At 35.1% G+C, this 23741-nt stretch overlaps 2 protein-coding genes across 3 annotated transcripts in view; both read right to left on the reverse strand.

Annotated features, from left to right (window-relative positions):
- The window catches only part of LOC148939157 (uncharacterized), a 459905-nt gene that overhangs the window by 238995 nt on the left and 197169 nt on the right, over positions 1 to 23741 (reverse strand). The window lies entirely within an intron of this gene.
- The window catches only part of LOC148939163 (uncharacterized), a 121784-nt gene continuing 98646 nt past the window's right edge, over positions 604 to 23741 (reverse strand). The window contains exons 8-11 of one of the 2 annotated variants that reach the window (XM_089106545.1): positions 12575 to 12867; positions 7467 to 7572; positions 4084 to 4260; positions 604 to 906 (exon numbers count right to left, since the gene is read on the reverse strand). In XM_089106545.1, the coding sequence (XP_088962671.1) occupies positions 781 to 906; positions 4084 to 4260; positions 7467 to 7572; positions 12575 to 12867 (702 nt within the window). In that variant the 3' untranslated portion in view covers positions 604 to 780. Of the gene's footprint in view, positions 907 to 4083; positions 4261 to 7466; positions 7616 to 12574; positions 12868 to 23741 lie in introns of those variants that run through there. The other variant, XR_016143514.1, reaches the window with a different exon arrangement.

Below are 23741 nucleotides of genomic sequence, written 5' to 3' on the forward strand. Positions count from 1 at the left end.
TTCGTCATTTTGTAATAAAGTATATACCCCATATATTTTCTTATTTTTTGAACGATTTAAAAAAACAAAACTAGCTTGACAAAAAGAAATCTTACCCAAGCTTTATGCCTAACGTCAAATCAGAAAAAGTTCAACCACTGCCTTTACACACATTAAGGGGCAATTTTCAGTCCCCAAAGAAAATCTAAAATACGCAGGTCACAAAGAATTCGTATATCCAAGTTAAAAATTTTCTTTCACACGTTATCGCCCCCTCTGAAATCCGATTAAAATCAAACAAATATTTAGCTTTAATTTCTGATTCCTGAATATCTTATTCCAGAAAAAGATTTGCTCAAATTTTAGATTAATTAATCCATACATAAATATCAAGAACTCATCAAAGAGGATACGGTGATGATTATGCAAATCAAATCGCAAAAAAATGTCAATTGTATTTTTAAGAAAAGAAACAGTACAAATACCCCCCCCCACCCCCCAAGGGTATTATGATTTATCATATAATTTATTGCATTTTCCTTACAGTTTTGTCTGTCGTTTTTTACGTTTCTTAATTTTGCAAGTTATCAAACTTGGCTTCTAAAAAAAAAAAAAAAAAAAAAAAAAAAAGACATTTTATTTACAGTCTTGGGTTGTTACTTTTTAATCTTAGGCAGTCATTTCATCAATAACAAAGTTAAGAGAACATCAATTACTTTATCTACAAAACTAAAAAAAAAAGTAAAATGAAGCTGGATGTCGCTTCTGAATAGCTCAATCAGTTCATAATTAAATAGCACATTATCTGGGCGTTGTGGCAGCTAGCTTGTGACTCTGCACCTTGCGACTTAGCTCTCCATATGACTCTTCAGCCCGTTTTCTCATTAGTTTCTCCTTTTCAAGCTCCATTTTAACACCATGCAGATCCTAAAAAAATATCGAATATTGAAAACTTAACGCGATCTTGAAAACTTAATTGAAAACTTAACGCTTAACGCGATCAACAAGATGCGCGTGCGCCTTTTGAAAAACGGTGCAAAATAATAAAAACTAACATCCAGTTCCACAAATAAAAGACAAATGGCAAAAGATCTAAGCTGACCAACGTTCTAAGCTGACAAAAACACGTGACTCAAGCTAGTTTGAAAACCATTGACCCCAACCCCATATAAGATCGCTTCTCGTTCAAGCTCCTTATCAACACTATACAGATATTAAAAAAACAAAGAGGCTAACACTGAAAAGTAGATGATTTTAACGTAGCCAAGAAGATGCGCCGTTTTTTCAAAAAACACGTGACTCAAGCTAATTTGAAAATCTTTGACCCCAACCCCATTTTCGTATGTCGTTTTTTACGTTTCTGAATTTTGCAAGTTATTACACTTGACTTCTAATAAAAGGAAGAAGAGGAAGAAAAAAGATGGTTGTTTTTGAAGAAAAAAAGATGGTTGTTGAAGAAGAAAAAAGATGAAGAAGAAAAAATATGGTTGAAAAAAGAAGAAGAAGAAAAAAGATGGTTTTTTTTGAAGAGAAAAATATGGTTGTTGAAGAAGAAAAAATATGAAGAAGAAAAAAGATGGTTGAAAAAAGAATAAGAAGAAGAAGATGAAGAAAAAAGATGGTTGTTTTTGAAGAAAAAAAGATGGTTGTTGAAGAAGAAAAAAGATGAAGAAGAAAAAAGATTTTTGAAAAAAGAAAAAGAAGAAGAAGAAGAAGAAAAAAGATGTTTGTTTTTGAAGAGAAAAAGATGGTTGTTGAAGAAGAAAAAAGATTAAGAAGAAAATAGATGGTTGAAAAAAGAAAAAGAAGAAGAAGAAGAGGAAGAAAAAAGATGGTTACAATCTTAGGTTGTTACTTTTTTATCTTAGGCAGTCATTTCCTCAACAAACAAAGTTAAGAGCAAGTCAATTGCTTTATCTACAAAATCTAAAAAAATAGAAAAATATCAGTGGCAAAAATGATTATTTTGCACCGTTTTTCAAAAGGCGCACGCGCATCTTCAAGCTCCTTATCAAGACTATACAGATATTAAAAAACAAAGAGGCTACCACTGAAGAGTAAATGATTTTAACGCAACCAAAAAGATGCGCGTGCGCCTTTTGATATTAGTGCAAAAGAATACTAACTTCCAGCTCCATATCTCAAAGAGAGTTTAGAAAGAACTTCATAATATTGAAACAACAAAAGAAAATCTTTGGAAAATTGTAGTTTTATCGCCAGAGGGTCCTGCGGTTAAGGGGGTCCAAAGGGGTCAAAATGTGTTTGTATAGATGTCCTTGGTATTTTAGATTAAATAGCTAGTGGGAACGTTTTGCTAAGAAATCTTTCAGTGCAAAGGAGTACTAACTTCCAGTTCCGTAAATAAAAGAGAGTTTATAAAAAACTTCCTAATTCCGACATCTAACAACATACTTGGGGTTAAGAGGGTCCAAGGGGGGGGGGATGTATTTGTATAGATGTCCTTGGTGTTTTAGATGATATACTTAGCATTTTTTTTAACGATATTTTCCGTTCGCGATAAAAAAAAAAAACTCACACACAATGCAACAAAATGCTATATTCATCCAGATAACCTTTAGTTAGGCCTTAACATTTTGAGTCTTAAGTACAAAAGACAGTAAAATGAACTTTGATTATTTCAAATAGTTGATTGGTAAATTACACGAGCATTTATATCACGTAAATAGGAAAGAAAACGAAAAAAAAATTATTGAAAAAGACCTCCATATGCAGTTCTTAGCAGTATAGGCAGGGTTGCCACCTGCAGCACGGGAGTACTACTTTAATACTATTTCTTTATGTAGAGCACTGTAGCACATGCTCAGGGTTGCCACGTTTAGCACAAAAGTACTATTTTAGTACAATTATAGTCTATGTTTTGAATGCAGCACTGAAAATCGCTATGTAGCACGGAAATTTTGGCAATTGCAGCACTTTAGGAACTGATCGTGGTAGCAACCTTGAGCATTGGGGACTGAAAAAAAGTGAAGATCAGTGAAAAATAAGCTCAAAACAGATGGCACCAAACACCTTAAGAAGGCTTGGCTTTCCTTTGAAGTTATAGATGTCTCTGGAAATCAGAAGATTTGAATCTGAACGAAAAACGTCACCAAGTCTAATTAGTTAATTTCTCTTACGTATTTTCACGATTCAACTTGGCAACACTGAAAAAACTGGGATACTGCCCTAAAAAATTCACAATCCTGAAATAACCTATAGAAAAATCTTAGAAAATCGATGTTTTAAGGCAAGGCCGTACCCAGGAATTTTTTTTTCGGAGGAGGTTTTACTCAAAAAAAAATTTCGGGGAGGGGGGGGGTTACACAAAAAAAACTCAAAAAACGCATACAAAATTTGTTTATATCCGTTTTTGTCACGTTTTTACGATTCAAAAAAAATTTCGGGGGGGGGGGGAGGATGGGGGATTCAAACCGGGGAAACCCCCCCCCCAGGGTACGGCTCTGTTTTAAGGTATGAATAAGCCTAGGATGGGTCAAGGCGGCAAAAAGTTGTATCGATGTCCTCTAAGGCTTACGCAGTCTTAAGCTTTGTAAAAAATATGAATAAAACGACATAGCGTGTACTGTGGAATCTAACAAGGTGATGTTATCGGTGCAACTAAACTATCTTAAATCACATGGTTCAAAAATTAACAAACAGAGAAAAAATGAAACACTAAAACAACGCGGATATTTCACCTATATCCAAATTAGGCGTTTTCAGCACAAGAAATAAAGAGCCAAACTAAACTAAAAACAGATAAAACTACCACCAAAAAAATACAATTGTCGCAACTGATCCACGTAGAAAAGAAGCTATTAGAGTTACTTCGATGAGAACATCAAAGCAACTGATTCAGTTACTTTGAATTCAACTGAATTCAGTGGCTTTGATATTCTCTCTTTGTTGATTTTTTGTTATGGCTGGCCAGTTCGGCTTAAGATCTTTCAACCATATTGTCAAAAATGTAATTTTACTAGTCTATACAAAACAAGCTTATTTCTCTGCCACATATTTGCATAATTAGTAATGTAATGTATGATTGAAAAATAAATCAACCTGAAACTGAGCCTTTAAAATAGTTAGATTATGGCAAGCTCTTACCTTTTTTGTGTTAAACAAGTCAAGCTTTAATTTTTCTAAATGTTTGATTTTCTGCTTGTTGTTCTGGTGACCAATCAAATCTGCATATCTTGAGGCCAAAGCTGTCAGTTCCGATTCAGTGGTTTGGTTTATTTCTACTAGAGACCGTCGTTCAGCCTCGTAGTTATTTATTAAAGACTAAAATAATACAATATTAAGACTAAATAAGTAAATACTAACATAATATATTATAGAGCATTTATAAAAGACTATTTTAAAGACTAAAATAATATATTAAACTAAAATAATAAAATAATAAGACTAAATAATTAAAGACTAAAATAATAAAATAATAGAGCTAAATAATTGAATACTAAAATAATATATTAAAGACTATTTTAAAGGCTCATATTTATTAAAAACTAAAATAACAAGACTAAATAATTAATGAATAAAATAATAAAAAGACGATAACAAAACGGGTGAGTAGGAGAGTCCCTTCCAAGAAGAATCGCGGAATTATAATTTTTGGATGGTTACCAGCCCCCCCCCCCTCCAAGAACAATTCTCTTATTTCACCCTCCGTTCAAGAGTGCAGACCTTTCTTCGTCTATGACATACTTAATACTGACCTAAATAGATAATAGCCGATAATATTAGTATTTTAACTATATCAATAAAAATAACTTCATTTTGAAATAGCCTTTCTCGGTATGAAAAGCTATTCTGTAGCAAGCCTTTCTTGGTCGGTCATATTGCCAAACAACATTGCCCAAAAGCATCAGAGATAAAGTAAATCGTACTGGATCTTACCTATGCGTAGAAGAAGACTTACGATTCTTCCATTGAAATTACCCGTAAATTACCTTAAATCCATTGAAATTACCGTAAATTAGATTTACGGTATGTTCCTAGAAATAAAAGAGTACATAATTTTTGATCTCAGGTCCATAAGAGATGCATAAGCGGTTCCGACGATCCTTCAGAATTTTGCTTTTAAGGCACGTCTCATGTGTAGGAGACGAGGTAAAAGATCATCTTTTTTATGCAAATTACAGATCCAAACGAGGCTACGACAAGACTTATTGGGCCAATTGATTGCTAAAAATCATTTATGCTTGGCACTGCGTTTAGGTTTGTTAGGTGATTTCTTAGTACATGTCACGGTGTGAAGTTTATATTTATCAAATTAGGTTGATACCCCCCCCCCCCTCCCACATACCCAGTAATAGCTAAATTGACGCCAAGTATAAGTTTGTAATACAATGTTGAATTAAAGACTTTATTTCTTTTAATATGTATTTGAAAATATTTTTTAAAATTCTTTTTTATTATAAAAACATTATAAAATCCTCTTTTTTATTAGTTGCTTGATTAATTTATTTGATTTGCTTGATAACTACCCTTGGGATATTTCTCCGACTCGTGAGTTGGTAGTAAAAGTACAGGTAAACAGACTATTTCTCCTAAAAAATATTTCTAAATTTTTTTGACCTTTGAAAATTTTACAAGATGGAATGACTTTTTGAAGCACCAAAATCCAACTTCTGTTTCGACAAATTATTCAACAATTACTATTAAATTACTCGTTGTCTTTGAAAATCAAACATAAAGACCGTTTTTGAATAGACTGAAAATCAGCACTGCCATCTACTTAGAGCTAGTTCCCATTTGTTAAGAATGAGAGATAGGGATTAAGTATGAAATATCAATTTCCTCTTATAGCGAATAAATACAAGTTAACTGTACTAGCAAGTGAATCGTCTTTATTCACATATAAAAAGAATTGAAAGAAGATAGTTATTTCAGCCTCAGTAACATGTCATTTTAATAGCTTGTAAATTATTTGAACATTCCCGACCGCATATTCATTTACATTTTCTTCTTCTCCTGCGGTAAAAGAGACACATCAAGTTTCACCTCTATTTCTAGCTTTGTTGAAATTTAGTGTCTTGTGTTTCGTTTTTACTAATTACACTGAGCTCAAAAATTTCCCCTGACATGCTACTCATTTTTCAACCGTCTCTTTTAATTATGGGCTTAATATAAGTGCTACCGTTTAGGCTTTTTTAAAATTTGTTAAAAAAAAAAAAACTCAATACCAGTTAGCACACACATACGCAGGATTATTTTCGTTTGGGGAGAGGGTAATCATGAATGACTAATTAACCCCAATTCCTCAGAATATAATTTTTGGGGGTAGGCCAATAAATCAGGTAATTCAAACATTAAACAGCCTACCCGTATTTTACTTTCGTACATAGTTTCTAACGGTTTATATACACAATTCCAACTATGATTTGAAATTCGTATTATTATGTGTCCCTCCTCATGCGTGCGTCCCTGCCGGTAATTATTAAATTTTAACAAATTAACGAAATTAGCGAATTCATTAGAGTATACCACATATGTTACTTCTTATTTTAAATGTCATTTTTTTCCCCTTAGTTTGATAGTTTTCATTTCAAGATTCTACATGCAATGTTCAGGGTCACTTTTGGAGTTCCTTAGTGATCTCGTTTAGTACCTCCTTTATTTAGTATTTACATAAATGACACATCTTACTCTCTGAAATATTAGCACAAACAAACCGGATTTTAACTCCACTACTTCGAGATATTTTCACAGCTCGTAAACTGTTGTAAAAATGCAAAAAAATCATACTTTACTTTTATTTTGATTAATCTTTATGTTTTATATTCTATCAGGTGTTCCTGAGTGCTATGTGCTCTCATTTTCACTCTTCATTTAGGGACACTCCCGTTCTTTGAGTGTTACGCGCTCCTTATTATTTTGAGGTGCTACGCGCTCCCGAGTGCTCCCTTATTATTTGAGGTGCTATGCGCTCCTGAGTGCTCCCTTATTATTTTGAGGTGCTACGCGCTCCTGAGTGCCCCCTTATTATTTTGAGGTGCTACGTGCTCCTGAGTGCCCCCTTATTATTTTGAGGTGTTACGAGCTCCTGAGTGTTCCCTTATTATTTTGAGGTGCTACGCGCTCCTGAGTGCTCCCTTATTATTTTGAGTGAATGCACGAGCCAAGTATGTGACCTGCTAGGTGTTTAATTGTGTTATTCCATTAGCAATTATTACAATATTGTGTTCCCGTTGTAAAGTTACAACAATATTCCCATTCAGGGGTCAGTATTATCGACTTTTCTAGTCGGCTAGTCGGCCCAATCAAAATAATTTAGTTTTTGGGGTTGACTGAACAAATTCCGTGGCCTACTTAAAAAAATGAACAGTTTTACAAATTTAAGATTACTCAATATTTTTCATCAATTTTCAGGGTTTATTATAGTTGAAATTATTATTTGAAATCAGGATGGAATTGCTTATTGACTGTTTATTCGTGTTACTTATACTTCCAAATAAAAACGTAAATATATCTAAAAAAAAACTCACCATAAATGGCTCAATTCTCTTAAGAAGTTCGTCATGACGAACAGTCAACTCTTCAAAATGCCCCTTCAACTTTGACAAAGCGCTTTGCTCCTTTTCAACAGTCTCCCTGAAAATGACATAGTTCAAAATAACTCCCTGAAAATGACTCCCTGAAAATGACATAGTTCAAAACGCGCAACACACAAATGTACCAAGGCACTCCTGCGTTTTGATGAAAATTTTGTTTAAATAAAACAAATTAGTCGATATGACACTAATTGAAGCCCACACTGAAGGTAACAATTTCTCTCGTAGTATCCACATTTTAAATAGATTTCAAGTTCTATAGGACATTAAGGAATTACTGAAAAAAAAGAACAATTTTAGGCAACGTACCAAAGCAGGAGCTACTTCATAGGGGATATTAAAATTGTTGATACCCTTTTTATGTACTCGCTTAGAGGTGTTCACACGTACGATAGCCATTCATTTTCTGACTGACCAACATTTTCTGACCAACATTTTCTGACTTTTTATAGTCCAATCAAATACTCTCAACATCACGTATTTTAAGGTTTGGGCCTCTTCAATCTAAATTCGAACCCACAACTTCCAAAGATCTACAAGAAATATGCTACCAAGGGCCAATGATCATTAGCCTCCAAATAGAACAAAATGGTTTTGATGTGAAAACCATTATTTAATACTTTTAGTATTATTTCTACATAGGGAAGGGTGCCAAAACTAGGTCTGAGGATTAGGAGAAATGCATGCGGAGTATTGTGAAGTCATTCACGTACGCAGAAGGAAAAGAATTTCGGGAATGTTGCCTCCCCCCCCCCCAAAAAAAAAACTAATCCCTACATTATTATGGTTTGATTCATGTTTTCCATATATTTCTTCTATTCTTCGATTTTTTTCTATTCTTCATGTTTTCCATATATTTCGTCTATTCTTCGATTTTTTTTTGTCAAGCCCTTTTCCCCCACTCGCCGAAATAAATGCTATTGTAAAAGAATAAAACGATTAGAGCAGTTTTAATGGGTTGGAGTAGGACCAAGGAGTAAAAATATCTCACCAGTGCTGCTCACCAGCACCTACATTTTGGAATTCCCCAAAAAGAATACCAAAAAAAGAGTTTTGTTCGTCACTCTGCTGCCTTGTGGCATGACTTCCTAGCTAAGGCTAAGATAAAGTATAGTTGTTCCACGTGCTGGACGTGATAGAAAAAAAGAATATAGAAAATTGCAAGCCGTCGTCAAATATGTCAGTAAAATACGTAAAAACGTAAAATATGCCTGTCTAGTTTGAACAATATTCAATCCAGTCTTTTTCAGAGGGATCTATATATTATATAGATCAAGTACATAAAAAGGGTATCAACATAGTTGTACGTGAAGTCATTCACGTACTCAGAAGGAAAAGAATTTCGGACATGTTCCCTCCTTCCTCCCCCCCCCCCAAAAAAAAACCAAACAATAAGCCCTACGGTATTATGGTTTGATTCATATGTTTTTCATATATTTCGTCTATTCTTCGATTTTTTTTTGTCAAGCCCTCTTCCCCCACCCACCGAAATAAATGCTAATGTACAAGAATAAAACGATAAGAACAGTTTTAACGGGTTGGAGTAGAACTAAGGAGTAAAAATATCTCATCAGTGCTACTCACCAGCACCTACATTTTGGAATTCCCCACAAAGAATACCAAACAAAGAGTTTTGCTCGACACTGCTGCCTTGAGGCATGACTACCTAGCTGAGGCTATAAAGGTATATAACTTCTATAAAGCTCATAAAGAAAGAAAAACGAGCAAAAATGGGGTTTTTATAGGCCAAATGAGGATACTGAAAAAACAAAGCGAATATTTCGAGAGGACAAACGCCTCTCTTCTTCAGCGCGAAACGAAACGATGTATCAATAAAAGCCAAAAATTCAAAGAATTAAAACCAACTACCTAACAACCATAAAAGCGAGTTATTCGCCAATATCCGCGATTTGCACAAAATCCAAAAAAACATGAACTGCCATCGACGGATACTAGCGAGCAACAGACAAATGAAAGGAATCAATTCATTCACTCGAAAAAACAAAACGAACCAGCAATTAAATAAGTTGGAAAACTATGTCATTTGATTTCGGATTTTAATTAAGGCATTTCTTGCAGACACCCTTTGAGACCTAAGGGGTTGTTTCCCAGTCTCCCAGTCATCTAATCAAACACATGAACAACCCCTTAGGTCTCAAAGGGTGTCTGCAAGAAATGCCTTAATTAAAATCCGAAATCAAACGACATAGTTTTCCAACTTATTTAATTGCAGGTTCGTTTTATTTTTTCGAGTGAATGAATTGATTCCTTTCATTTGTCAGCTGCTCGCTAGTATCCGTCGATGGCAGTTCATGTTTTTTGGATTTTGTGCAAATCGCGGATATTGGCGAATAACTCGCTTTTATGGTTGTTAGGTAGTTGGTTTTAATTCTTTTAATTTTTGGCTTTTATTGATACATCGTTTCGTTTCGCGCTGAAGGAGAGAGGCGTTTGTCCTCTCGAAATATTCGCTTTGTTTTTTCAGTATCGTCATTTTGCCTATAAAAACCCCATTTTTGCTAGTTTTTCTTTCTTTATGTGATGTCAGGCCAATGTGGTTTAAGAAATTATCTTTTCTATAAAGCTTCTCAAAAAGCTTCTATAAAGGTATTTAGCTTCTACAAAGCTTCTCATAAAGCTTCTATAAAGGTATTTAGCTTCTATAAAGCTTCTCAAAAAGCTTCTATAAAGGTATTTAGCTTCTATAAAGCTTCTCATAAAGCTTCTATAAAGGTATTTAGCTTCTATAAAGCTTCTATAAAGGTATTTAACTTCTATAAAGCATCTCAAAAAGCTTCTATAAAGGTATTTAGCTTCTATAAAGCTTCTATAAATGTATTTAGCTTCTATAAAGGTATTTAGCTTCTATAAAGATTCTCAAAAATCTTCTATAAAGCTTCTCGTAAAGCTTCTATAAAGGTATTTAGCTTCTATAAAGGTATTTAGCTTCTATAAAGCTTCTCATAAAGCTTCTATAAAGGTATTTAGCTTCTATAAAGCTTCTCAAAAAATAAATAGTTACTCGTAGTTGCTTTAAGAGAAAGCTATAAAAGGTATTTTAAAATGAAAAGGAGAGAATGCCACGACAAGCGGTATATCGCCAGCTGATGGCGAAGTGAAACAAAATAAAAATAAAAATTACGAGGAGATATTCTACAAATGCAATCATTCTCCGAAGCTATTATGGTATGTCGAACTTTGTCAGCATTATCATTGATCCCAAGTACATGTCAATAAAACAGGAAATCAGGGAACTTCCAAAAATGGGATGTTTGGGCAAAATTCAAGAAAGTCAGGGCAAAATCCTCTGCAGTTGTTGTAAAATTGCATTCGAATTGCGAACCATTTCATTTTCTTTACCAACACATTTACTTCTTCGCCTTTCAGTAGCCTATTTCCTTTCTGGAATTTCCTATGCAACTGATCCTCCCTCGAGCCTAGTATTATATTTAGTCTCAACGTTGTAATGGTAGGTAAAAGGCCGCATCCAGGGAAAAGGGGTCATAGTGTTCAAACTCCACTTGCTGATTGAATCGGTCTTGAACTGAGGGCATGACTTAAAAAAAAAACAAAAAAAAAAACAGCAACAATTAGATTACACGGAAAAATCACACGGAAATTACACGGAAAAATCGTAAGAATACGGAGATTTTTTCTGGGGGGAGGGGAGGAGGAGATCACGTGTCCAAATGCTGTTCCTTTTGTATGCAGGAATAACTTCAAGACTCCTTATGCATTAATCCTGATACCAAGACCAGGCATGGCACAGGTTCAACCCTATTCTCGGTGATGAATTAAGAATTTTTGGGGAGGAGGTATGATTTGAAGGGCCTCTGCTATTACTCTTAATGTTTATATGTGTATATGTAACTTATATGTGTGTCCGCCTCTATTTTTCTAAAAGCCCTCTAAATGGAACTGCACCACCTTGCTCGTGCCAGGCTTGAATTGCAAGCTGCAAAGACACTTGACCATTAGATCTTGCAACATCGACCTCATTCTTTTGGCCTGGCTGCACCAAGTGACTCATTTCCAAAATGAAAGAACTGTTGCGAGATAGCTAATTTTACAACACACACGACGTCATTGTAGATATGTAAGACTATGTTCATAAAGATGTTCACACGGCCGCAATTTTCGCTTGTCAAAGCAATTTAATTGCTAAATTAAACAGTCTTCAAACAGTCATTTTTCTGGCACGTTTTCCTACACATCAGCAACAGCCATGAAAGAGATCCTTTTCATTTTGAGGGCTCGTATGAGAATATAATGGAGATAATATTGCTGAATGCTCTAATCCATGAATATTGCAAATCACACTAAAATTTCTTCTGCACAGAACCTAGAGCAAGAGTGACTTTCAAGTAAGGCAATATCTGCACACTGTGACCATTAATCTTGCAAAAGTCCCTCAGAGACTCAGACTGCTAAATTTATGAAACAGTAGTAGAAAGAAATAAAAATAAAGACGATAGAAAAGGAGGAAAGAGATAAAATAGAAATAAAAACAGAGAAAATGAGAAAGAAAGAAAGAAAGAGAGAGAGAGAGAGAGAGAGAGAGAGAGAGAGAGAGAGAGAGAGAGAGAGAGAGAGAGAGAGAGAGAGAGAGAGAGAGAATTAATTAGAGCACTAAAAAGCGTTAGGGGAGAATACCTAAGTCAGAATGGTGACTACACAAAGAAAACTTTACAACTACAAATCAAAACAAAATTTTTATTAAATATTTAAGAAGTCATCATGAAAATTTTCCAAATAGAAGTAGAAATATATTACTTCACAAAAAGGGGAAAACAAAACCACGACAATTCCCCAACCCTGTAAAAATTACATTTATTTAGTGACAAATAATCAATAAGACACGCATTGAGGGCCAATAAATTTCAGTGGTTATAGCAGAACAAATTTGTATGAAAAGGACCTGCCAATTTTGTTACAGAAATTTAAATATTCCTAACCCTGCCCAAGACAGTAACTGGAAAAATAGAGAAGAAGAGAACCAAAAAAAAAGGAAAAAATAGGAAAAAAGAGAAAGTATGGCTTACCGAGCTTTTCGTTCCTTTTCTGTCAGCTCTTTTTTCTCTCTTAACAATTTTTCCATTTCTATCTCTTGCTTCTGTCTCACATCATCTAAGTTACTGGCAATGGATCTGCAACGAGTCTCATCCAGAATTGCTTTCTTTCTGCAAAGGTCTAATTGTTGTATCTGCTCATCTTTCTGCTTGATTACTGACAAGGTATTATCCAATTTTTCTTGTTCGTTCTTTAGTTTTGCACCCAAAACACTGCACTGGTGCTGTAGATCCGATTCTACTTGGTCCCTTTCTAACATAGCAGCCTTGAAAACAATATAAATAACAATATATTCAGGCCCTGCTATGCAGTTTTTTTTCATTAGAATACCAAGGACAGTGGCAATGAAAACTGATTTGGTTAAGTGGAAGCGTACATAGCTATAAATATCTTTAAAAAGTAGGAAAAATCGAGGATTCAATTTTTAATGAAGGAAGTGCTGCCTGCCCTGTTATGCATTTTTTTGTAGTGGTAGATGCCAAAATAAATAAATAAAAAAAATCTCGAAAAAAAATCAGCAAAATTGAGCTAAAAAAATATGGTAACAAACAGCTTAAGAAGGGTTAGGTTTTCTTTGATGGTGTAGTTCCATTTGGGAACCGAACGATAGGTAATGTTTTAACTTTTACAGACAAAATTAATTGTAAAATTTATCTAATTAGTTTTGTTTATTTGTTTTTACGACTCAGAGTGGCAGCGCTTACAAAAATGTGGTTCTGCCCTAAAAAGTTCATAATTTTGAAACTACCAAGAGAAAAATCTCAGAAAACAGTAGTTTCCAGGTATGAATAAACCTAAAATGGCTTCAGGGGGGAGGGGAGTGCGATTTTTTTTTATGCTATTAGTACTTTAACATGTTAAGATCTGACCAAAATTTGTGGGAGTGATCCTCAGACAAATTTTTGGGTGCTAATCCATGTCTAACCTATTCGGGGTAAGGCTGTATCTAGGAGAAGGCGGATTGCAGGGTTTGAACCTGTCCCCTAAAAAAGGTTTGTCTGACACGTAAAAACGTAACAAAAATACATGCAAACGAATTTTTCATGCGTTAAAAGAAATCGTACCCCTCCCCTCAACAAAATTCTCAACAAAATCCGTTCTGGCTAAGTGGACGCGCGCTGGGCTGAGAATCCGTGAATTCGGGTTCGATCCCTGGTGTGGTTAGTTTCTTAGTTTGGGACGCGGGTCAGTGGTGTGACCCTGTAAGCTTAGCCAGAGTCAACCCAGCTCTAAATGGGTACCTGGAGAGATCTGGGGAAGGTAAGCAGGAAGGGTTTGCGAAAGCATAGGTTGGCTGGCCCCCAGCCCCCCATTGCACTTCCTGGCTGAAGGGCCACGAAACGGAGATCAGCACCGCCGGTTTGGACCTTAAGGGTCTAGTGCCGCATCCTTTACCTTTACCTTTACCTCAACAAAATTACTGGATATAGCCTTGGGAGGGGCAGGATCTTGAACTCACCTCCCTTCCCACTTAAATTTGAGGATTAGATTCATAAATACTTGCTAAAAGGGACAATTTCGCTAAAATGATGCTTAAACGTTATTATTTATTCTTGTACCCCTATCCATAATATTCTTGGGTCTTGCCCCTTGCCTCTTGAGGACCGACATTTTGGATTTGATTTCCCGGATCCTGCAAAACATCCTCTAATAGTCACAACCCAAATGACCATCTATCCCTCCCACTCTAATTGTATGATCTGTATACGTATTAACAATTAAATAAAATAGCATTCACCATGATTATAATAGTATTACGAACAATAGTGACGAGATTTCTATAACGAAATAATGCAATACTAACTAGAAAAAGCAACGAGACTTTAAAAGTAACCTGCATTTCCTTCTCTCAAACTCTCTCTCTTCCGCCTTCCTTCTCTCTCTCTCTCTCTGACTTTCATTCTTTTTTGTCTCTTTCTTCGTGTTTTTGTTGTTGTTTTTTGGCTCTCTACCACTGTTTTATAAATTTAAAAGCCTGTGGCTTTTAAATTTTTAAAATCTTTTAAAAGATTTTCGACCCTTCCCGTAATTAGATTGACACCAGTAAATATTTTAGCTCAAAATTGGAACACAAATTCAAATTTATACTTAAAATAAATTTTAAAAGTGTTTTCGCGAAGACACAAAAAGAACAAGGTCCTATCCTTGTATGATATACCACATGAATCCATTAAAGTAATTAGTGCTATGTACGAGATTAATATTGCTGTGGTTAAGGTCCTGCTGTGGTCACTTCCTACCTTAGTAGTAGTACTAGCAATTTATTATCCACAAAACAGAGACAAAATCAATCTGTAGCACACCAAAAGCGTCACTTGCGAGGGTGTGCCACTATTCTTTGTTAGTAGCAAACCCTCGCAAGCGAGGCTTTTGGCGTGCTACCGATTGATTTTGTCTGTTTTTTTTTTTATTAATTGCTATTACTACTACTACTACAACTAAGGTAGGAAGTGAGGTAGATATAGATTTATTTTCCATATAACAGTACAAAAATTACACAACAATCTACGAATACCCACAAAGGCTCCATTGCCTGTATGAGGGAGATTATGAAAAAGATACCTTAACGTGAAAGATTTAAACACTTAACATGTAAAGAGTTCGCTTCATAAAAAAAAAAAAAAAAAAAAAAAAAAAAAAAACAAAAAAAAAACAAGGAGATTTCATTAAATAAGCAGCTGTATCATGAACTGAGCAGGGTTCTATACTAACCCTGATATTATAAGTTATTTCGGTGGACTTTGTCCCTTTGTCCTAAGCAGCAGAACAAGATCTATGGGAGAACATAGAAGCAAATGGGAAGGTTAAACTCTCCTAGGCTTAGGCTATGCAGAAAATTTGAGTGTTTTAGATAAAAATGTTAGTGAGGCTTTGGGAGATTTTAAAAGTTCAGGATGCGGGAAGATGCTTGAAAATTAACGGTAAGAAGACTAAGTCACTTAAACAAGAAATAAAAAAAGGATGAAGAAATGAAGTTAGGTAACGAGAAAATTGATCAAGTGGTGGCTTTACTACCTGGGTAGCGGTATAGTTAAAGATGTTGGATTCAGTAAAGATGTAAAAAGCAGAACAGCTAAGACACAGAGTGTTTTTTTCGCAATTTGAAGAAGTTTGAAAAAAAGATAAGTCTGCGAATCAAGATTAGAATACTGGTATCTAAATTAATGACAGCGTCAAGGTATGGTTCCGAAAAGCGCGTACTTCGAAAGGCAGAGGAGATCTACTAAATGTTTTCCCAAAAAATTGTCTAAGTTTTAGGTGCGTGTTTGACTGACCATATTCCAAACCTCAAGTTGTACCTTTTGTCAGTCGATATTTTTTTGAAGAATAGGAAGATTACTTTTGGAACTAAGAATAAAATATTGAAATCCATGGTAACGTCATGTATGGCTCTGAAACCGTCGACGGACAGCCAAAAAAAATGCGTTCCCAGAAGAAAATGGAGTGAATTTTTACCCCCTGAAAAATCGCGGTTACTGCCATCTCTCCAAAAATTTAGCAGTGGTCAGTCGTTCATCACCTTTAAATGGAAATGTAAATTTTATGGTTCTATCCCGCTTTCTAGGTCTATTATGAGATAAAAAAATAACTAGGACTAGACCCCGGCGCCGCGCCGACGGATCGACCGAACGCCGCTAACGAGAGGCCCAGTCAAACGCCGCCGAAGTGTCGTACCTCTGCCGGCGCGCCGCAACCGCACCACCACCGGCAGAGGCGGCGGCGTTCAGTCGACTTCAAATTAATTTTGCGGCAATTCTTTATTGCATCAACCGCAATGTCGGAGCTTTTTCTTCTCGTGTGGTTTAGTATTTCGATTTGCCTGATTAGAAATCAAGCAGGGCTTGCACTATCCCCGAATTTTCGGGTATTTTCCCAAAAATCTATGCGTCACCCCGAAAAAAAATTGGTTCCCCGAATCCCCGAAAATCACGCAATCACGGTGCCACCCCTAGCGGTTTATCACTTTGCATACCATAATTCTTCACTACTCTCTAGTTCATTAATTTTCTTCTCTTAAAAGATAACGTCATTTCTTTCTTCTTCTACTTTCCTTCTTTTTTTTTATTTTTTCCCGAACATCCCCGAAAATCACGCAATCACGGTGCCACCCCTAGCGGTTTATCACTTTGCATACCATAATTATTCACTACTCTCTAGTTCATTAATTTTCTTCTCTTAAAAGATAACGTCATTTCTTTCTTCTTCTACTTTCCTTTTTCTTCTCGTGTGGTTTAATATTTCCATGTTCTCGATAGAAAATCGAACAGGGCTTTCACTATCCCCGAATTCTCGGGTATTTTCTCGCAAATTTATGCGTAAACCCGAAAAAAAATTTGGGTCCCCGATTCTCCAAAAATCACCCAATCTCGGTGTCACCCTTAGCGATTTATCACTTTGCATACCATAATTTCTTTCTTCGTCATTTCTTTCTTCTTCTACTTTCCTTCTTTTTTTTTCTTTTTTCCCGAAAATCCCCGAAAGAACTGTGCGTCACCCTAGCGGATTTTAGATCGCTAGGTATTTTCCCAAAAATCTATGCGTCACCCCGAAAAAAATTTTGTTCCCCGAATCCCCGAAAATCACGCAATCACGGTGCCACCCCGAGCGATTTATCACCAGTGACTTTCCCGGCCAAATATTACTTCATACCATAATTCTTCACTACTCTCTTGTTCATTAATTTTCGTCTCTTTTGTTACTTTGCATAAAAACCAGACAGATACAATATGCAATTGCAAATATTGTAATATACACAGTTCTTCATATGTTGACAAAAAAAAGAATCGTCTTTATGAAATGAGTTTAAGTCATTTCGAATGCAGTTTCCTAATCGCTATTTCTTACATCATTCGTAGTCAAGAATTTTATTTTCAAGTTGAATAGGATTATAGAACGCATTCACTACTATACAGATTCAGCCTTCAGTCGGATTTTGAAATTGACAGCCGACAGATTGTTTCTACGGCTGAATTGTAAATTTGCAGATTTTTTTTTTTTTTGCTGTTTTTGATAAGATTTTCTTAATGTTAATACTCAACTGTTGAACCTTGATAGAAAATACAATTTTCTTTCTGAAACATTTTTACCCCCCCCCCCAAAAAAAACCCTTCTATTGAGACAAAATTTAGCTATAGACTAAGCTATGTACAAGGTTGGGGAAATAAATATTGAACTGGAAGTCACCCCAAAAACATGCTTCATAAATAAATTGTAAATTATTGCCTATAGGGGGGGGGGATTGAGGGCGATCATTTTTAAATGATAATATCTCATTTTTTTTATTCAAAGCAGGGATGCCAAAAAGATAATTATTTTTTTTAATTTGGAGTGGAGACAGAAGAAAATGATATCAAATTCCCTGGGAAACCATTGAAATATTTTGATAGACCCAGGCTGTGTTGCCAGATGGACTTGTTTTCTGCCCCGTGGGCTTGTTTTAGCCGTCAGGGGCGGGCTGAATTTTGGAGTGGGCCTGGGGGCCGTTGGGCGGGAAAGTGGGCTTTTTTTGTACAAAAATGGGCTTACTTTGACTGAGAGTTTGGAACCAGACACAAATTCTAAAATCACGGTGGCTCAGCCGTGGCTATGCACCAAAAAAACAAGAGCCCTCCTTTAGCGCGTGGAACGCTTTCTATTCTGAAACGCTTCTCAATTAGGAATTTATTTCTGCATGGCTGAGATGGCTCTGCGTTTAGTTCTGTGTGTTTAGTGCGTTTAGTTAGGCTCTGGAGTTTTACAAGTTACAAGGAATTTTATTGCTGCTCAAATTAAGACAAGACTTGAATTTTATGCAGATCTATCCTTTTTTTTATATATTTGACAGATCTGGCCCAATCTTTTTGTGGCCTAGAATTGGGACTTTAGTCTAGATTTGGGGTTGTTGCTAAAAAAATCATGTCTAGAAAATAATTTTTACTTTTTAATATGCATGTTTTCCTACTTGTATTGGTATACACCTAGAGAAGAAACATGTTAAGAAAACAATTCTTGCTTGATAATTAATATACAGAAATAATTGTTGCTGATATCTTGCTTGTAGCCCTGCTATACATTACCCCCAGGCCACCCCCCTTAATTTGCAAATACATGGCTGAAATTCATCCATTGTACCAGTAAATTTAATCAACTATGACAAAACAAAACCAGAAAAACAAGTTACTGATGGGAGGCAGAATGCATTGAAAATATCTAATTTGGGTTATATATTTGTACATTAGGGGAAGGAGTTAGGGATAAAGTATAGCTGAGATACATGCAATATTTATTATCTACAATTATTCTGCATATTATGGATTGTTTTCTTAACATGTTTCCTTCTCTGTATGTCTTTCTCCAGACTGTTGTAATTAACACTTTTTAACTGTAAAGTTTATCATACTTTACCCCCCCCCCCTAATGTGCAAATATACATTGGTACCCATAGGCTGAATTATAGGGGGGCTTACCTGGTCTAATTGGCACTTCTAAGGCTGTATTAAAATCTTAAGACAAAACATCATTGTCAGTAAAATAGTGATGCCTAAGTAAGGAGCAATATAAGCACAATGTATTGGTTGTTATTTTAAACCAGGGTACTTCTTATGGACAGACAGGTCGTAGAAACTTCAAAAGCGGCTCATGGAGGGCACCCAGCTCCCCCTCCCCCACATCCATCACTTCCCCAAACACATCCAATCAATGTTTTGAGATAGCCATTTTGTTCAGCATAGTTTAAAGGTCCAGAAATCATGACTTTGAGAATGCCCCCCCCCCACGACCCTCAGAGCAATAGTCCAAAGAGAATATAACAACATCCTCAGTAATCAAATACAAGACATATTTAGGCAGACATTGAACTAAATCAAAACAAAACATGAGCATGTGGACTCAAAAAGGTGACAAAGCAATATCTCAAGAACAACTTATATTAATAAGTTAGATCTTTAAGAGTACATTGTGGGGGATTTTGAACTAGCCAGAAGGCACTATGTGTATACTTTTAGTACTATAACTGCAGTTACTGTAACTAATGATGCTAAGAGTACTAAGGTGAAGGTGCCCCCCCCTTATCCCCCCTTATGGGCGCCCATGCAAATATATAGTCTGAAATATATATGGTAAAATTCTAGACAAGCTATTCGTTGCTATCTTGGGAAGGGGTTAGGTAACAAAAATGAAGCTTTCTGGGATGGGCTTACAGACTAAAGTATGTCCTTGAAAGATATTTTGAAGTACCCATCTCTACACCTATCCCCAATAGAGGGCACTGACCTTTGATGACCTTTAACAACCTTTGTTTTATAAATGTGAAACCACGTAAAAGAGATCTTCTGCTTAAAAAAAAGTAAAAAAAATTTATTTTCAGCTTTACAAATTTGCTCAATCTAAATTTGGGAAGTTTCAAAGATCTGGAAATACATTTCCTAAAATTAGGAAAAAACCATTGATATGGCTTAAAATTCTACTCTAATTACAGGAATTGGATTTTCAAACTAAAACTAGAGAAAAAGAAACTCAAAATTAAGATATAATATAATGTTCAATATTCAAAGACTTAGAAATCAGAAGGGGTTTAACATAGTAGAATGGCAATACCTTCCCAGAGCATGTTTTTGGCCCTGGATTCATCACTGAAAGTTTTGTTTTCCTAATTTAATTCTTCCATGATATCAAAAAGTAGCTAGTCTGGGATTCTACCATGCATATTTTAAGCTTATTTTTACACTCACTCTTGTCTTAACAATCTGCCCAAAAATTGAATCAATAATGACAAAATCAAGAAACAGAAAATATATTGGAAATATAGAATTTGGGCTAGGCTAGCCTATATTTGTGCACATTGGGGGTGGGGGGAGGAAGTGCATTCGAATTACTATCAAAATGTTTTATCAATAATTATGTAATTTACATGGTTTCAGAAGGAGTGTTATAGGTAATTAAACTTCGGTGACTTCTATAAGGAGAAGAAGACGAAGGTAAGTTATTTCAAAATATTTTCCTAAGAGATTATTAATTAATATCTTTATCCATTCTTGAAAGATTCATTCATCTAATTCAAATATTTTCCAAGGCAGCAAAAAGCCACTAAACTAGAAATCTACCAAAACAGAAATCAAGGTCTATTGGTCTTAAATCAGAGCTACTGAATAAGAAACATATAAAGAAAACTATTATCACTTAAAAGTATAAAGAAAAATTGTAGTTAAGCTATTTTGAAGTTGAATTACAAATCAAAATGCAAAGTTGAATTACAATCAAAATGTGTTATCTATACTTATTTAATTTGCAAGGTTTCACAAGGATTGTTTAAGGTCATCAAATATCAGTGCCTTCTAAAAGGAGGAGGAGGTGGAGGTAAGTTATTTCAAAATATTTTCCTAAGAGATTATTAATTAATATCTTGATGCATTCTTGAAAGATTCATTCACCTGACTTAAATATTTTCCAAGACAGCAAAAGGCCACTAAAATAGAAATTTACCAAAACAGAAATCAAGGTCAATTAATCTTAAATCAGAGTTACTGAATAAAAAACATATAAAAAAAACAATTATCACTTAAAATTATGGAGAAAAATAGTAGTTAAGCTATTTTGAACGCACTTCCAGTATAATTTACCCCTTCCCCTAATCTGCAAGTATATAGCCTTACTCATATGTTTCCCATGCATTTTGCCATGCATCACTCTTGTTTAAACCCTTGTTTTCTTTAAATTAAATAAATATTGATGAAGTCAAGAAACAGAAAAACAGATGGGAAATATACAATTTTGGCAATACATTTGCACATTAGAGGGGTGGGATAAAGTATAATGGAGGCACCTTTTCAACTACCTTTTTGTTTCATATTTTTAAGGAACAATTCCTATCTTAAATGTTTCCTTCTCAATAGCCCCAACTGTAGGCTAATACCAAATCAAATAGTGTGCTCATCCATCACTATACCAACTTTTGAATTGTATACATCTTTTAAACAAGTTTATTAACCTGCCAAAACCATTGGATCTATATCTGATTGTAGAAGACTTTCTTATATAGGGCATATCAAACATTATTTAAACAAATTTATGAATATTGATAACATTGGAAATGAACTTTATAATATGATTAATAAAAACATGTTGTATGTTGTAAAGAAATAATTATGTAGTTTCTGCGTTTTTGTTGTCCTGTATAAACATATGTCCTAGGCCTATATATGGGACTATGAGAGTTGAAGGATACATTTTTTGAGTGAAACAAGTATTACAATTAGAAAGAGTAAAAAGTATTTATTAGTGCTGCTCTTGTCCCTTGTTCTGATATAGAATCATATATGTGTTTACCAAACGTACCATTCAGTTCTTTTCAGTGGTATTTTCGGGTATATAAATTGGATCCCAGACTTCTAATGGCTGCCAGGTAGTGGCTGTATTCTTTAGTGCTCTCGTTAATAATAATGATCAATTTTGGCTAAAATGTCTTCCATATTGCCTCAGCCCTGCCCATCACTAATTTCTGTTCTTCATTTGTAAAATAATTAGATATTTTAATTCTAGTCAGGAGTTGGGTTATAAATGGGCTGAACACAATAAGCGTTTACCAAATTACCGATGGAGTCGATCTAGATTATATCCTAGCCTCCTTTGAGTCTTAAATCTCTTAGTGCCTTACGGATCTAAGTGCATTTCTTTCTTGTTTTTGTCTTTTATCTGAACGTATTATTTCATCTTGGGATTACGAAGGCTTTTGTATTAACCCCGTTCTCACGTTTTTTTTTTAGGCCTGACTTCAATCATACAGTTATCTATAAATATTGTGTTGCAGTTGCACCGAATAACGTGTACCAAAAATTTTTATGTGATAATAAACCAAAGATATTGTATGTCTTCGACTTGTGGTTGTTAACAGCGTATTCATTGGATTCTAAAAGTTAATAAAAAGAGTTATGATAAAAAACCATTATGATGCTTAAAACTGCAGCTAAAAACAGATTAATTTTGGCAGATCACATAAATCGATGTTCTTCCGTAAAAGCGGAGCAGGATAAACGAAGGGTAAGCAAGCAAGGTAAAAGTAGAATTAGATTAGGGGCAAAACTTTTTCTGACTTTAGCACAAAAGAACTATTTTAGCACTATTTCATCATGTGTAGCACTGTAGCATGTGCTTCAATTTGTAGCACTTTCCTAATACAATTATTTTCTCATTGACGAAATGACGAGGATTTTGAAAAAGGTTAAGGAATTAACAAAAAGTTTGGACTGTATTTGTTTTGAGATATTTGTGCAAAGTTTTATTTAGCCGGGACCCCCTTTTTGCCGTGCTTTTATCGAATGGGGCTAAGTTTGAAATGGCCGGACAAAAAAACTTATCCATAAATTATCTACTCGAACTAATGGGACAAGTTGCGTGTTGTAGTTAACACCGTGGCGAGTACCAATTTTTTTTTTGAATTCATCACCAATAATTATTGTGAAACACACAAATTTCGGCAATTTTAGAAATTTTTAAACTGACTATGATGGCAGTTTTGGTTTTCAAAGGCTCGGGGGCGTATTTTGGCTTGTTTTTCAAAGCCTAGGGCTTGTTTTTTGTTTGACTTTCTGGCAACCCTGGAACCAGGGCCCCCCATTAGGACTTGTTCATTGTCTTGGGTATTTTGCGATTTCTCATAGGCTACTGGCCTAATTTGGCTTTTGTATGTGCTCCCTTTTAATTAGATTCTTTGGATCTTATTGAATGTCACGGCGAAACTCTGACTAAGTTTTTCAGTTACTTGAGGTATAACAGAATAGTTTCGATACTTTTGTTCTTGTCTTTGTACCCCTTTACTCGTACCCTCAATTTATTTTCATGGAACACTAAGCTGTTTAACGTTATTTTGCGTGTTTGTTTGAACCATATAGTGACCTAGTTAATTATTAAGTAAATTATTTTTCTAATGAAAGCTGAGACGGTATCCTATCAAGGTGGTATCCAGAGGGGGAGGGGGGGGGGTAGGGAGGTATTACATTTAAATGATAACATCTCGAATTTTTTTTTATTGAAAGCAGGGATCCCAAAAAGTTAATTTTTTTTTTATTTAAAGAAGAGACGGCATCCTTTCAAGGTGGTATCCCGGGGGGGGAAATTAGCTATCATATTTAAATGATAATACCTCGATTTTTTTGAAAGCAGGGG

The sequence above is a fragment of the Artemia sp. Qi Xiang Cuo genome, chromosome 21 (assembly GCF_049724085.1).
Source record: "Artemia sp. Qi Xiang Cuo chromosome 21, ASM4972408v1, whole genome shotgun sequence".
In the NCBI taxonomy this organism is placed as follows: Eukaryota; Metazoa; Arthropoda; class Branchiopoda; order Anostraca; family Artemiidae; genus Artemia; species Artemia sp. Qi Xiang Cuo.